We start from the raw sequence: 16,390 nt of genomic DNA, 5'->3' as shown, positions 1-16,390 counted from the left end.
ATTGTTTTATACCCGTTGCCGTCGAGTCGATTCTGACTCAGAGTGACCCCATAGGACAGAGTAGAACTGCCCCATAAGGTTTCCAAGGAGCAGCTGGTGGATTTGAACTGTCAACCTTTTGGTTAGCAGCTGAGCTTTTAACCACTGCACTACCAGGATAGTCCTGTCTAATCTTTGGCTGAAAGGTGAACTTGGGGAGTGGCTTCAGATCTGAATCAGCAGGGTGCCTAGGGTAGACTATTAGCTTCTTGAGGGTAGGGACTATGTATTTTACTCATTTTTGTATTCCCCAGGCAAGTAGCACAAATTTTTTTTTATTATTTTTTGCAAATAGAAGGCAGTCAAATACTAACTAAATAGCCCAAACACAATTTTCTCAGCATCCTTGCCATTAAGAATCTTAGATTCTTGAACCCTGACATCACTCAGCCTTCTTCCTCTTCTCCTTCCTCTCCCCGTCCTGGTCCTCCTCCACTCCTCCTTCTTCCACCTTCTTCCTCGTCTTCAGGCTAAACCACACCCATTAGCTTAACTCTCTTCTTAAGCCAAGACCTGCTCCTCACCCTTTTTATGTTAGAAGTACACACGTTTGTATTTTGGAATTATTGTATGTTTTGTCTACACACCCAACACTATGTACTATCCAGTAAATATCAAATGATAGCTGCCTTAGCTCTTACTATTTAATTTTCCCCTTTTTCTCCAATGTCCTCGCCTTTGAGCATGGTGATTAAATCTCAGGCTCTGGAGCCACCAGGCTGGGTCTGAATTCCAACTCTGCCACCTACCGGCTGTGTGACCTCAAGCAAGTTACTTAACTCAGTTTTGTCATCTGTAAATTAGAGATGTTAATAGCGACTACATCGGAAGGCTGTTTTGCGGATGAAATGAGCTTGTACATGTAAAGTGTTTAGAACAGTGCCTAGCCTCTAGTAAGCACTCCATAGCTATTATTCTTTCCCCTGCACACCAGAAGCATTTGGCAAAGAAGTGGGACACACAGGGTTGGCAAGGGTAACGAAGCAGGCTAGTGCTCAGCCACATCATAATCATTTGGAGATTGCATTAAAAATACAGACTTCTGGGCCCCACCACGAGAGATTCTGATGGAACCCAGGAATCTATCTTTTTAGATATGCTTCCCAGCTGCTTTGAATGGACAGCTAGGTTTGGCATAACAGAAAATACACTAAATTTAGTAAGGGGATCACGGCTCTGGTGGTGTTTCTGCCAGTGACCCAACGTGTGACTTCTCTGAGACTCCATTTTCTCAGTTGTAAATGCAGTTAACAAGTTTGATTTATTCATAGGGCTGTTGTGGAGGTCAAGTTGTTAAAGTCATTTCTGCAGGGATGCTGGCTTACTGTAGTGAAAGATAAAAGGCTTTGGAATGAGACAGATCTGGACGTGAATTCCACTTCTGATGCTGTGGCACACATTGCTAGTTGACCATCCAGTACCCAGCCCCCTCTTCCTCCTGACAGAATCCTGATTCTGCTTAGGGTGTAAGCGTGCTCAGCTACAAACACTCTGCCTCCCAGACTCCCTTGCAGTTAGGGTGTCCATGTGACACAGTTCACTCAGAAGGCTTTTGTTTTCCAGATATAAGCACTCGTTGCTGTTTCTCCCTTTCCCTCTTCTTCTTGCCTGGAACATGGACAAGAGGCCTGGAGGTACAGGAGCCATTTTGTCATTATAAGAGTACAAATACCGGATGGAGGCCTACAAACTGAGGATGACAGAGTGAAGAGATGAAAAGATTCTAGGTCCCCAGTGACATCATCGGGCAGCTTACCAGCTCTGCACTGCCCCCAACAGACTTCTTAAGTGAGACAAATTATTCCCTAATTATTTAAGGCAGAGGTAATTTTTTTGGTTATTTGTACCCTAAAGCTTTTTAACTAATAACCTGTCCATTAGGGAGTTGTGAGAATTAAAAAACAATAAATAGAAAGATCCTAATACCAGTCTGACCCAGTGGGCATTCGTGTCTGTTCTTCTCCAGCTATGAGGCATTTTCTGTATTTATAGAATGATGCCCCTTTGAAATCCAGTATCTTAAATTTATCTGATTATGAGGCAGAAGAATTGGGCACTTGGGGCCGGGCCTCTGGAATAAAGAGCTCTTCCCTGGGGGCCAGGGAGGGTTCTGGGGGTTTGGAAAGGCACTAGCTTGCCACTCTCAAAACCCCGCTGAGCGGCTAGGCACAGCTAGTGTGTGTGGCCTGCTGCGTGGAGATGGCCTGGATCAAAGCTGACGTTAAAAATCTCCACGTGCTCTTGTGAGGCATAGTGTGAGTCCAAAGGACACAGACTTGTCCTTGCTCTGATGTAAATATATTGATTCTAAGGACCCTTTCCCCCCAACACATGCAACACTTCTCATGGTTTTCTCTTGTTGGACACGTAAGTACCCAGGTGTGAGGGTAGGTGCCTGAATATTGTGGGCAGGGAGACAGAAGCGTGTTGGTTCTCATTACCATTCTCACCTGCCCACAGTACAACTTCTATAGAATCATGCTAATGCCTTTATGACCCATGGGAATGTACATGACTCATCTAAGCCCGCCGCCCTCTCTGCCCACTGAATCCTGCAGGTCCCTGTTGGGTTCCTGGTACTGCCAATTTGATGTGATCATTTCAGCTGGTGAATTCCACAGAATCAGAGTCTACACTACTCGAGTTCTCACAAACCTTATACATCAAAATATAAAGAATACAAAGAGATTTCTGTGTTTGTTTTTTTTAACAAATGTATTCTTCCTCCATTATTTAAAAAAGATTGAATGGCAAAAACCTAAATCTCCCTTTACTATAAAAGTAAAGAAAACCATGCGGTGAGGTGGTCCTGCTGGACCTTCAGCACAGACACGCCTTCTTCCTCCCCAGGGTCCCCACAGTCCAAGGCAGGGTTTTTCCTCAGCAGACTGAGTTCTGACTAATCCTTTGGTGCCTTCCCAGAAGTGCAGACTTTCTCTCACCCCTTCCAGTCTGAGTGCTCCTCCCTCATGGCCCTCACAAGCCAGTCCCGCTCGGACCCCTCCTCAGAGTCACTGGTGTCGCTCGCCTCCATGACCAGTAACTCTGAGTAGTTGATCTTCCGCTCTTGAGGCAGCCGTGCCTGGATGGTGAGGAACAAGGCCAGCCAGAGCAGTAGGACCACGCAACAGGCCTGGTAGAGCACAGTGAGGCTGGAGTACATCACCACGAAGCCCCCTACAAAGCTGCCCAGGCTAGACCCGCCCCCGTAAAAGTGGCCTCGGAACATGGCACTCACAGACCTCTCTGTTCCTGGGGTGGCCAGGTCCTCTAGCGAGGCCCCCACTGCCCACCAAAGAGCACCGCTGCTGAAGGCACTCAAGATCTGGACAGGGAGGACGGACCACCAGCTCCACAGGAAGGAGTAGTAGAGCAGCTGTCCAGCGAGGCAGCCCAGCCCCAGCCCCACCGTGCCCACCCTGGACAGTTTCTTAAGCAATGCAATCTTGAACGAATGAAGTAGAATTTCCCCCAGCAAGCTGAGGGCGACTGAGAAGCCCATGACCAGCTCACTGCTGCCATGGTCTTTCATGTGCCAGAACAGAAAGTTCTGCACAGTACTGGTGGCAGCTCCCACCAAAAAGACAGTGAAGGCAAGGAGAATGAGACGGGGGTCGCCCCCTATGAGTGACAGTGCTTTGATGGTTTTGTAGCTGGGCTCCCGCCGCTTGCAGATGGGGACAGGAAAGGCAATGCTCACCAGTAGGGCCAGGGTGCTGACAAGTGAGTAGCCATAGAAGTGTACCACACCCCGGGGGCCATTTGTCATCAGGAAGCAGTCCAGCTGCCCCACCAAAGCAGAGATGCTACACACACCAACTGACATGCCCAGCAACCTCCCGACCCACAGGCTTCGGTAGCGATCAGTGGCATCCACAAAGTCCAGGTATTCATAAAGGCTGTCATCTGCCACCTGCTCCAGGGGGGCTGTCAGCAGCTCCCAGAACACCATGGACCCCAAGGAGAGGATGAAAGTCCACCGCAACCCTTCCAAGGAGAGGCCAAGGGCCTGGGCTTTCCCCTTGACTACGGACAAGTTGGCTGGACGTCCCAGCTCTGTACCCTCAGGAAGCAGAGAGAGGGCAGTTTTGACCACCTCAAAAGAGGTAACGTGATGGAGAACTTGGGATGTCGTCCTGGCTCCTTCAACAGAGTCCACCAAGTAGTTGGGCAGATGACTGAAAGGCTCTTGGTGACTTTCATCAGCTCCTATTCTGAAGCCAGAGGTTTCCATGATTCCAGTACTCTTGGCTAGGAGACCTGGAGGCCCCGCTCGGTGGTTTGAGGTCGCCTCTTGCGCTGAGGTGATGTTCACTGTTCGTGAGACCCCCAGTGGTATGACTGTGGTGGTCACGCTGCTGCTCCCATTACATGAACGATACACCAGGTCTTTGTCCAAAGGCGGGACCAGGACCATCAGCAGGCTGGCTCCCACCGAGCCGAGCAGCGAGCCTATCAGAAGCACTCTCCTTTTCTGGTAGCTTTTGGCCAGGAAGGCACAGAAGGGAGCCCAGAAGGCTGCGATCAGGTGCTTGGTTCCCATTAGGAGGCCCACCCAGGGCGCCGTTAGGCCCAGCTGCCTCAGGTAGAGGGTCAGGAACGGGGTCACGCAGGCATCCCGGACCCCACACACCAGGTGGAAGAGCCTAGCCACCCCGAGCGCCCTGCTGATGTCCCACTGCGGGTTGGCGCTCATGGCTGCCCGGCTCCAATCCTCCCCGGCCGGCGGAGGAGCAGCTGGGCGCAGGGCGGGCGCGGCGCCCTCGCACGCGGGCCTTTCAGGAGGCCTGGGCGGGCGGCGGCGGCCGGGGAGGGCACAGCCCCATGGCCGGGAAGGGAAGCTCGAGGGCCCGGGGGGCGCAGCGAGCCAGTAGCGCCTCAGACCTCGGACCGGGGCGCGATCACCCGGCCAACGGCCGCCCCCACCACGTCCGGCCAAGGGCCCGGAAGTGGCCCCGCCCCGAGGGGAGGGGCAGGGGGCGGGGCGAGGCCGGTGCACCTGCAGGCCGCACCTGCAGCTTCCTGCTGCCCTCCAGGGCCCTTGGCCGCAGCCCCACCTGCCCGGCCGCGCGCGGGTGTGCGAGGCTCGCGGCCTGTGGCCTGCAGGGCGCGCTCCAAGCTAGGCCACGGGGACCCGCCGGCCTCTGGCTGCCCCGCGTCGTCCACGGAGTCTGGGCTAAATCGCTGAACTGCTTCAGGCAAGTAAAACTGCTCGAAGTGTGAAGCAGGGAACGAGAATGGAATTAATGACATACACGAGGCCCCTTCAGGTCTTTACTCAAGTGTTCCCTGAGCGATGACCATCCTGCTACCCTCAGTGATAGTCCGTGGCCACTCAGGCAGAGGCGTAAACAAGGTGTAACAGGTAGGGCGCGTGCCCTGAGCGCCGCTTGAGGCGGGGCGCCAATTAACAGTTTCTGTTGGCCATCAGGAAACCCGGGTGGCATAGTGGTTAAGAGCTACGGCTGCTAACCAAAAGGTCGGCAGTTTGAATCCAGCAGGCACTCCTTGGAAACCCTGTGGGGCAGTTCTTCTCGGTCCTATAGGGTTGCTATGAGTTGGAATCGACTGGACGGCAGTGGGTTTTTTTAATTGGCCGTCAGTTTCCATCGCCAGCTATGAGAGATCATTCAGCAATTTAACACTAATTTCCCTAGGCGCTATTTTCCGTAGCGCCGGCCACCCTAACTAAAATGGCAAATCTTTCTCCCCTCTACACACACACACACACACACACACACACGCACACACACACAGACACACACAGACACACACACACACACACACACACACACACACACGACTGTTTCACTGTATGCTAGCTGCTCCAGAAGAGGCAGGACCTTGGATGACACAATTTTCTTCAGCTGAGACAATCCCCAAAGAGGGCTGCCTTCCAGTAGCACACCCAGCAGCTGGGAGGAGAAGTCCTTCATTCCTGAAGGGGATCTGGGCAGCATATCACAGCTTCCACCACTGTATGTTTGTACTGGATAGTTGTAATCTACACCTAAAGGTGGCCAGTTATAGTTGTTAGCTGCTGTCCAGTTGGCCCCCAACTCATGGCGACCCCATGCACAATGGAATCAGACTGTTGTGATCCATAGGCTTTTCACTGGCTGATTTTTTGGAAGTGATCGCCAGGCCTTTCTTTCCCAGAGGTGGTTAGATAGCATTTAATCAAAAAGTCACATTCCAATGCTAATACAAGTACTTCAGAAATCTTTATTTCAAATTAACGGAAGTGGCTTCATCATTAACTAGCATAACAGATATTGGAAATAGTTCTTTACTGGTGAAATTAGTGGTGTCCAAGTCACGCGAATCAGTTATAAATACTTCAGAGGCATTTCCCCCTTATGTGAACAGGGTATAAGAATTTAGAGATTCCAGTTGTCTAAACTCTTCGGAATGGTGCTGTACACTTTAGTCTCAAATTTTCCAGTGTCCAGCCACTGACTCAAAGGAATCTTGCTGCCTGAATCCGAATATAAGGTAGCTGAGTCCCACCCTTAGAATACTGAGACATTTGCCCTGAGTGAACATTTCCTATAAGATTTGGTCAAAGCATCTACAAGGACAGAGATCTCTGTCATCTTCCAACTTACAGAACAGGTTGTTTGATTATTTGGGGGTGTGAGTACTACTTGTCAACGAATGTCTGTGTAACAGAATTTGGTTTGTGACTTGATTTCATTGTAAAGTGGTGAAGAGGTTGTTGGGGAGGAGACCCAGACCCCTCACTTAACTCTGTCCATTGCTGCTCAGTTGATTCCAACTCATGGTGACCCCATGTGTTACAGAGTACAACTACTACATAAGGTTTTCTTGGCTGTAGTCTTTATGGAAGCAGATTGCCAGACCTTTCTTCCATGGCACTGCTGAGTGAGTTCTGTCATGGATTGAATTGTGTACCCCAAAAATACCTGTCAACTGGGCTAGGTCATGATTCCCAGTATTGTATGATTGTCTACCATTTTGTCATCTGATGTGATTTCCCTATGTGTTATAAATCCTGTCACTATGATGTAATGAGATGGATTAGTGGCAGTGGTATTGATGAGATCTACAAGATTAGATAGTGTTTTAAGACAGTCTCTTCTGAGATATAAAGGAGAGAAATGGGCAGAGAGACATGGGGACCACATACCACCAAGAAAGCAGTGCCAGGAGCAGAGCACGTCCTTTGGACCTGAGGTTCCTGTGCTGAGATGCTCCCAGACCAAGAGAAGACTGATGACAAGGACCCTCCTCCAGAGCTGACAGAGAAAGAAAGCCTTCCCCTAGAGTCAGCACCCTGAATACGGACTTCTAGCCTACTGGACTGTGAGAGAATTAACTTTTCTTTGTCAAAGCTATCCACTTGTGGTATTTCTGTTATAGCAGCACTAGATAACTAAGACAGGTTTGAACTGCCAGCCTTTAGGTTAGTAACTGAGCATAAACCATTTGCATCACCCAGACCTCACCTAACCTCTAACAATTGTTAAACTCTGTTCTTTACCTAAAGAACCTAATAAATGCCCAAATTGATATGAGTCAGTTCACATCATCCCCAATGGCAGAAAACAAAGAAGGCTAGCCACCTCCAGGTAAGTTCACTCAGATTCAGCAATTTCTTAGTCAATTCAGGTTTAAAGCCCACTCAGTCACATAGAGGACTGACCCCCTTTCCTCCCTGGGTTCTGCAGTGGGGCAGCTACAGGGGAAGACATCACATCCATCCATTGTTAGGTCTTGCTCTGTCCTGGGCTGGTGTCCACTGAGGGGCAGGCACTTCTTCAGGCTGGTATCCATTGGGTGCTCACGTTCCCCATCTGGCCTTCGGTTCCATGGTCCACACTGCTGCCCACATGGTCCCCAGCTGCACCGCTTTGTCATAACTGCGAGACCCCTTGGACTTGTCTGCTTTCAGCTACCTGAGAACCCCCTTATCTGCTTCCCATGCTCCATGAGGCACAGGGAGCTTCTCTAAGGCTGCCCGAGGGCCCACCTGCCGAGGCAGCCCTGGCAGCCCCCCTTCACTGTTCTCCCAGCCATGGAGAATGTACTCTGGGGCTTGTGTCCACATCTGGCCCAAAAAGGCCAAGAGTGCCCACCCCTCTACTCTTGGATTGTCGAACTTAAAAGGGATTTTTCCACCACCACCCCACTGTCCTCTGGGATGCCACCAGGAATAGGGATGGACTTAATTAAGTCCAAGCCTTTATATAGTTTCTATGTGACTTTTTCCTTGACCCCTTACCAAGTCTTGGGGGTAGGGCCACTGGTTCTTTGTCATTTCTTTTTCTTACTTTACACCTTAATAGAAAATTTTTAATCAAAAGCCAAACATTTTGATATCTTTAATCTCTGACTCCTCTGAAACCATCCCGCATCCCTACCTCCACTTTGGGCCGATTTTGGTCAGGAGAGCTAGTCCCTGGGTTGACATGACTGAGGAGAAGAGGGAGCAGGCAGACAGAACACACTAGTTAATAATTCACAAAACTCTCTTAACTGTCCTAAGTGGGTTCATTAAGTTATATTAAGACCCACTCCCATGGTTTCTATTCAGATACCAATATTGCTGGGTATTAGATGAAACAGTAACACTTTAGTGTGCATTTATTGAATCTGACATTTCCCTCACAACTGGGAGTGAGTGGGGTGGGCAGTGACCCAGGAGAGAGAAGGGAACAGACTTGGGAGGGGGAGGGTGCAGTGGCCTTTACCTACTTCCCATTTTCTCCTGGGTCACAGAGCCATGACCAAACAGCAGCTCTAACCTTGGTTTAAGGGATGGGTGGGGAGTGTGAGTGGGAGAAGGGGGATTTTAAAATAAATGAAGGCGTGGACATTTGTGCTAGAAGTTGGGCTTTGTGTGGGTTCACTCATGCAGCTGCAGCTTCGCCTCGGGCCTGTATGGGCCTTTCCCACCACAGACCCTGTGGCCAGGCTCCTGTCCTCCAGGCTCTCCTGGTCAGATCCCACGGCCGGGCCCCTGTGCTCCAGGCTCTTCTAGTCAGACCCCGTGGCCAGGTCCCTGTGCTCCAGGCTCTCCTAGTCAGACCCCGTGGCCAGGTCCCTGTGCGTCAGGCTTTCCTGGTCAGACCCCATGGCCAGGTCCCTGTGCCCCAGGCTCTCCTAGTCAGACCCCGTGGCCAGGTCCCTGTGCTCCAGGCTCTCCTAGTCAGACCCCATGGCCAGGTCCCTGTGCTCCAGGCTCTCCTGGTCAGGGCAGCAGCTGCCCAGGGGAGCTGGACCTCGTCCTGGCTGTTGGTGAGTGGGTAGTGTGTCCTTCCTCTTGGGCTCTCTGCTCTCAGCCTCTGCTCCTCCACTGCCCCTGTGCAGGGGCAGATTAACCAGTAAGCAAAGTATGCAGGGGCCTACTTGTGCTTAAGCCCGTGCATACCTTGCTTATTGGGTAATCCATCCCTGCCCCTGTGGCTCACTGGACGATGCCAGAGAACGTGTTGATGGGCATCAGGAGGGGCTTGGGCTTGGCTTTGGTCATTTCCATCTCCTTCTGCTGGTATAAACTGAGCCACGGCGCCTTGGACTTCTGCACCCTGGAACACGGCTCTGGGCAGGGAGCAACCTCGAATCTGTGGGTAGAGAGAGGCCAGGTCAGGTGACAAATCTCTGAGGGGTCAAGTCTGCCCAGGGCATTTTAAAGGTAGACCCTTTATTGTAGGGATATAGAGGAAGGGGCCTCGCAGAGGGAGGAGGGAGAGTCGGGATGAGAAAGAGTATGCTGGGTCTGACACCTGCAGAGGGGAAGAAGCCTTCGCCAAACACACCTGCCCAGGTGAAACTAGTAAAGGTCACATTAACTGGGGCACAGATGCCACAGAAGGCCAGCCTGAACTGGAAAGGCCAGTGCTGGCAGAGGGGGTTAGGTCAGGAGGGCTGCATGCTGAGTGTATGTATAGGAATCCTGGGAAATTTTTAATGTCAGCTGCTGCCCAGTGTTAGTCATTCATCTGCCTCTTCTTCCTGGACTCAAGTCATAGGGCAGTGGCCCAAGTCCACGCCCATCAGACCACCTGCTTGGCCAGAGGATCTGCCTCTGGTAGGTGTCCTGGGCTGGAAGCAGGAGATGGCAGGAGCTGGGCCCCATGAGGCCTGGAGCCCTAGGGGTGGCAGGCCCAACCTCACCTGACCACATCCTTAAAGGTGCGCTGATTGTCCTTGTCCAGCGACAGTGTCAGCAGCCTTTGGTCTTGGCTCTGGATCTGGATATTGGCCGTCCGGAAGGTGTTTGTCACTGTCTGCAACAAAGAGACAGCTCATGTGAGTGTCACCTATATTCAGCACATGACGCTGCCAATATCCCCAACCCTGAAATATGGGTGTTTCTTTGGACCAGCTCGTGGGGTCCCTGGATCTTTTCATGCAGGTGACTCTGGGCAGTGACAACCCTGCAGAAATTGCTTCTAAGCTGCCCTCACCCTTGGGTCTCTCATCATTTCTGCAGCTCTGTTCCCAACCTGTTGTCTTTAATCTTGAACAGAAACTGGAATGCTGTGAATGGCGCTTGCAAGGTTATCAAGTGACCCGAGTTTGAGGTATTGATTTATTTAACTAACATTTTCTGAGTACCTCCTAGATGACAGGCATATTGTTATGTATGGGATCTAGGCGGGCATTTCAGGAGTTTTGTAAGCCCTGACCCCAGTTCTTAGCGACAGATTACATATAAAATTATTTACCTGGGCAGAGACAGAGGGTCTAGAAAGCAGCTAGGTATCCCCACGCCTCAAACCAGGCCTGCATCCAGGGTGCTTGCTTCAGTTTGTACCGTGGGATTAGCCCGTGGGGCCAGACACAAGTGGAAGGACTCCATGCTCTGCATGGGTGACTTGGGGCAAGGTGTTCCTGCCTTCCACTCCCCAGAGCCCTGCTCGGCTTCTCTGCAAAGTACCCAGGCCCAAAGGAAAGCAGTCTCCAGGCAGCCCGCCAACCCCAGCCTGTGGGGGCTGCTCCAGAGAGGCCCCTCCCATTGGGCAGAGAATTTGGAGGGTCTTGGGTTCCAGGCTGCCATTCTGGGTTACCTCTGTGGCCCATTCCACACGCAGACTGCTGCTCTGTACTTTACCACCACAGAACACTTGAGTTGCTGGGGACATTAGAGTCTACCCCATTCAGATGTTCTTAACCCTGGCTGCTCATGAGAATTACCTTTCAAACAATACAATTAGAAATTTTTATTTAAGTGGTCTGGAGTTGAGTCCAGGTATGGATATTCTTTTTAAAAGCTCCCTAGTTGTAGCCAAGGAGTCCCTGGGTGGTACAGACGGTTAAGTGCTTCGCTGCTAACCAAAAGGTTGGCAGTTCGAATCCACCCAGAGGGGCCTCAAAAGAAAGGCCTGGCAATCTACTTCTGAAAAATCATAGCCATGGAAAACCCTGTGGAGCACAGTTCTACTCTGACACACATGGGGCTCCGTGAGCTGGAATTGACTCCATGGCAGCTGGTTACCTTATAGGACTGCTGTGAAGATTAAATAAGACAGTATATGTTAAGTGTCTGGAACATAGTAGTTTGTTGTTTATTATTACTACAACTTTCATTAATTATCATTTTCCAATTAGGAGCCTAGCATGAGGAATGAACTGCGTAATGCAGCCTCATTGTCAGAAGGGCAGGGGAATCCACTGTGGACTCTTTCTCTCCTCACGTTTTCTCCAAGCCCAGGCCCCCTCCCGCCACCACCCTATCTGTAGATTCCTGGCTGAGTCTGAACAGAAGGGTTGTGAGTAAAGACAGAAAGATTCACCAGAATCTTTGCCAAGACAGTGGGGAGCCCATGGCAGAGGGTACCTACCACACAGGGGAGAGGGGACGTCTCCGATGCTGTGTGACAGAACCTGCGGCAGCTTTGGTGCCCTGGAGCCCCTAGCCCTGACAGGCAGCTGTGGGTGGGGGAGCAGGCAGTGGACACTGATAGACAGCTGACAGGGTGGTGGTGAGCACTCAGATGTCCTCTATGACCTTTCAGAAATACCTGGAGAGGCTATGCAGGGAGGCTGCAGTCCTGCATGAGCTGGGGCTTGGGAGATAGCCAGGGGCATTCATTTTATGCTAGGTAATGAGTCCCACCTGAACTCACTCCAGCTGGTGAGGCTGAGGGACACTCCAGGTTCCTACAGGTGAAGAGACTGAGGTCCAGAGGGGTTGAATGTGACCTGCTGTAGGTTTCATAGTGGGAGGTGTTGGGCCAGGTGCTTGATTCTCAACTCAGTGCTCTTTCTACTGCATCAGGCTGCTCTGGTGTCTCCTGTTGGATCTGAGCCTCCATGACCCTGCCTGCAGACCTGCCTTCTCCACTAGAAAATCGGAAGCAGCCTCGGGGCCTCCTCCCACCTACCTGCAGGGTAGGTCTCTTATTTCCCTTTTGTGGTCAGCACTGCTAGACATACCCTACCTGTTTGGCTCTGCCCCTTAAAGACAACAAACGTCTTGGATTTCAGTCTAAGTCCAGCTGTAGGAGTGAGGCGAAAGAACCAGTTGCAGAATTTGCCAAGGGTCCAGTCTCACAAGATGAGGGGATAGGCAAAGTGCTGCTAATTGCCTCCTCTTCTCTGTTGGTGACTTCCACACCCCAAAGCCCTGAGATTCTACTGTTCCTGCTTTATTTCCTATTACTTTCTATATCAAACTTCCAATCCTGCCAGGGTGGTATATTTGCTGACCCTGAAACTCACCAAGCCAGCCACAGTGCCCTTGCCCATGCTGCTCTCTGAGCAGGGAATGCCTTCACTCCAGCTCACCATGAACTTCTCCCCGCTGCTCAGTTTCTCATCTGCTTCATCTCTACAGAACACTCACGCTGACCTGCCTGGGCTCCAAAAGGAAAGCACAGGCTACCAGAATTCCCCCCACCCCCCGCCACCTCCCCCGCAGCAAATCAGTGCAGGGATGAAAGAGAACTTGTTTGGGTGACAAGTTTAGATTTTCAAAAAGCCCCTGACCAGGTTGTTTAAAGAGGTCATTAAAAGCAGAAACTATTATAAGGAACTGACTTTGAAAGAGGAAACACAACTTAAGGGTAAATGGGTCCACCTTGGAGCTTAAAGCTTTAATACCTGGTTGCCCTATAGGAGGAGTCCCTGGTATAGCGCAAACCGTTAACGCATTCAGCTCCTAACCAAAACGTTAAAGGTTCGAGTCCACCCAGAGGTGCCTTGGGAGAAAGGCCTAGAGAGCTACTTCCAAAAAACCCGTCATTGAAAACCCTATGAACCACAGTTCTACTCTGACACACATGGGGTTACCATGAGTCAGAATTGACAGCAAGTGGGACTGGCCCTATACCAAAAAAAACCCAAACTCGTTGCCGTCGAGTCGATTCTGACTCATAGCGACCCTATAGGACAGAGTAGAACTGCCCCATAGGGTTTCCAAGGAGCAGCTGGACTGGCCTTATAGGAAGGCAGATTTCAACTCAGAACTGTAGATCTCCCAGCCAGTCAGAGCTCTCCTCCAGTGGCTAGCCCACCTCAGGGGAAGTGAGCTTCCGATTCAGGGATAAAATCTTCTCAGGGGGAGGATGGACTAGAGACTTAGAGTCTAGTGAGCTCCCACTATGTGCCGGATACCACACTGAGTTCTGGGGATAACAGGGATGACTAAGCTGTGGGCCCTGAGCTCAGGGAGCTCATGGTCCATTAACATAAAAAGATCATGTCATTTATAGTGTTGCAAATGATTCATGGCTGTGCCCCCGGGGTTCTAGGGAGCACAGAGGTGGGGCACCTATCTCACAGTAAGACAGAGGTTCCCAGGCTGCAGAAAATTCCACTGCCTCAAGCAGCTTGCTTGGTAAGCCCAGTAGCTTTGCATTAGAATCCTGGTTCCTTTGGTTGGTATGCCCTGTAACTTTACATTAAAATCCTGGTTCCCCTCTCAACTGCTGCCCCAAAACTAGAGGAAATTGGCAGAAACCGGTTTAGACGCCATGTTGACATTCAGGATAACCTTTTAGCTCATTAAATACCTCATGCATAGTAACCTACCCACCTCTGAATGGAGTTTAACCACTATTTTCTGAACATGTGATACATGAAGTTATATGTAAACCCCACTGTGCCTGCGTAGTATGAGTAAGAATATTCCTGATGTGACTTGTATGAACTTCCTATTTGTAAACCCCTTAAAAGTAACCTTTCCCCTCACCCTTGCTGAGCAGTCTTGGTGGCAGCAGCTCTGACTGCTCCTTTCCTTTTGCAAGGAAATAAAGGCACCTTTCTCCCCTCCCACCTCGGTTTCTCCTTTATTGGCTGAGAGGAGCCACACCAAGCAGAACCTGGGATTTCCACCCAGCAACAACAGGGTGGGGATAGGGGGGTAAGGGGAGAGTGGGAAGGGGTATAGGATGTGGAAGGAAGGAGGAGGAGCATCAGGGACCATCTCTCAGTGGAGATGACACCTGAGTTTCCTCTTGAAGGATGAGTAGGAGTTAGGCAAAGAAGGTGGGGAAGAGGAAGGCAGGAATGGTGTTGTCAGCTGAATGAACAGCGTGAACAAAGGCACAGAGGCGTGCCTGATGGAACTACCTAAAAAAATAGTTCTTATGGTGAGCCCATGGAAACCCTGGTGGCGTAGTGGTTAAGAGCTATGGCTGCTAACCAAAGGGTCGGAGTTTGAATCCACTAGCCACTCCTTGGAAACCCTAAGGGGCAGTTCTACTCTGTCCTATGGGGTCGCTATGAGTCAGAATCGACTTGACGGCAACAGGTTTGGTTGGTTTTTTTTTTTTTTTAACAGTGAGCCCATGTGTGGCAGAATAGTACTGTGCTCCACAGAGTTTTCAATGGCTGATTTTTTGGAAGTAGATCACCAGGGCTTTCTTTTGAGGTGCCTCTGGGTGGACTCAAACCTCCAAGCTTTTGGTTCGTGGCCAAGTATGTTAACTATTTGCACCACCCAGGGGTTCTACTAGAACTATGAACACTTCCAAACACCATGGGGCAAAGGGTCTGCAGGGAGTGACTGGAGCTGTGGATGGAGAGGAAAAGGAGCCAGGCTACACAACACCAAGGGTTTTCCTGCTGTCCTGCTGTGCAGAATGGGAAATGACAGAGGGGTGTTAATACAAAGTGACTTGTCAAGGTGGAGCCAAGATGGCAGAGTAGTCAGATGCTTCCAGTGGACCCTCTTACAACAAAGACCCGAAAAAAACAAGTGAATCAATTATATATGACAATCTAGGTGCCCTGAACATCTACGGCAAAGTTGAGGAACCAGACTGAGTGGCAGGGGTGAGGGAGAGAAGGTTCGGAAGCAGCGGAGGAGTTGCCAGACCTGATCCAGTGAAAGCCTGAGCCCTTCAGGCCTGATCAGCTCATGGGTGAGTGGTAAGGCAGGCAAGCAGCCGTGTTCGGGAGGCGTGTTTTCTGCACCAGGGGAGACTTAGCACCAGAGAGTCTACTTGGCCACCCAGAACCAGTGAGAAGCAGCCCTTATTGGCAAAAGATAAGTACTTGTGGATGGCCTACCACATGGATCAAAAACACCCCTCTTAGGGAAAAACCTCTTTCCCATTTACCTCCCCGCTCCCTGCTCTGCACTGGGTCCTGGACTGGCTTCAGCAATTGCTGAGTCCCCTGGGCTGGAAGTAGGATCCGTCACAAGCCCTGAGCCATTCGCTCGGCCTTGGAGTGTGAACAAATTAACAAACAGGGGAAAAAATAAACTGCCAGCTCCCCTGAGCCAGGAACCCAGGGTAGGCACAGCTGCTTGACTAGGCACAGGCATAAGGGATCCATGGACTCTGAGTGCCTCTCCCCCTGCAGAGACTTGTGTGGGCCTATTTCAACAGCGTAGGCTCTCATTACCGTAGTACAACAGGGTATATACCTGAAGTCTAACTTCAGCTGTTTCAGCTGTGAAGTGTCAGGTTCATGACATTTGACACTGCTCTGCCCATTAAGCAGGGTCTTCACCTACCCACTTCAGGGGCCTGAGGACTGGTGGCTCCACTAACGCCACCTAGCCACCTGCGATACAGGCCCATGAATAAGAGGTGCCCCCCAGTCCTTACAACCAAGAGCATTGGGTGCTCATAGTCCAGCTGCAAAACCCACTCACCTATGTACTCTAGGCAACAGGGACATGCCTTCCTCCTGGACACTTGGGGGCAGCCGTCGGCCCCCTGCCTTGCTCAGTGTATTCCCCTGCTGCAACCAAATGCCTGTGCCTACACCAATCACCCATGCCTGTCTAGGACTATAAGTGATAGCCTACACCACACACTTGGTGCCCATCTACCAGGGCACCTGAGCTGAATCCATACAGGAGGAGTGGGTGAACTCCTGAGCTCACATACCTAGTAACAGATCTAACCACCTGGTGACAGGACATTAG

At 50.9% G+C, this 16,390-nt stretch overlaps 2 protein-coding genes across 2 annotated transcripts in view; both read right to left on the bottom strand.

The window, feature by feature from the left end:
• Window positions 1-2,977: 2,977 nt before the first annotated feature.
• MFSD6L (major facilitator superfamily domain containing 6 like) lies at window positions 2,978-4,735 on the bottom strand. The gene has a single exon (XM_004376203.1). The coding sequence runs from the start codon at window positions 4,733-4,735 to the stop codon at window positions 2,978-2,980; it is 1,758 nt and encodes a 585-aa protein (XP_004376260.1).
• Window positions 4,736-7,408: 2,673 nt separating this feature from the next.
• The window catches only part of LOC101352786 (phosphoinositide 3-kinase regulatory subunit 6), a 39,393-nt gene continuing 30,411 nt past the window's right edge, over window positions 7,409-16,390 (bottom strand). The window contains exons 10-11 of the mRNA XM_023731073.1: window positions 10,180-10,292; window positions 7,409-9,626 (exon numbers count right to left, since the gene is read on the bottom strand). Of these exons, the coding sequence (XP_023586841.1) occupies window positions 9,470-9,626; window positions 10,180-10,292 (270 nt within the window). The 3' untranslated portion in view covers window positions 7,409-9,469. The remainder of the gene's footprint in view (window positions 9,627-10,179; window positions 10,293-16,390) is intronic.

This window comes from Trichechus manatus, unplaced genomic scaffold (assembly GCF_000243295.1).
Source record: "Trichechus manatus latirostris isolate Lorelei unplaced genomic scaffold, TriManLat1.0 scaffold00040, whole genome shotgun sequence".
Lineage (NCBI taxonomy): Eukaryota > Metazoa > Chordata > Mammalia > Sirenia > Trichechidae > Trichechus > Trichechus manatus.
Note: the sequence above shows the minus strand (reverse complement) of the source record. Positions and strands in the feature narration are given on the sequence as shown.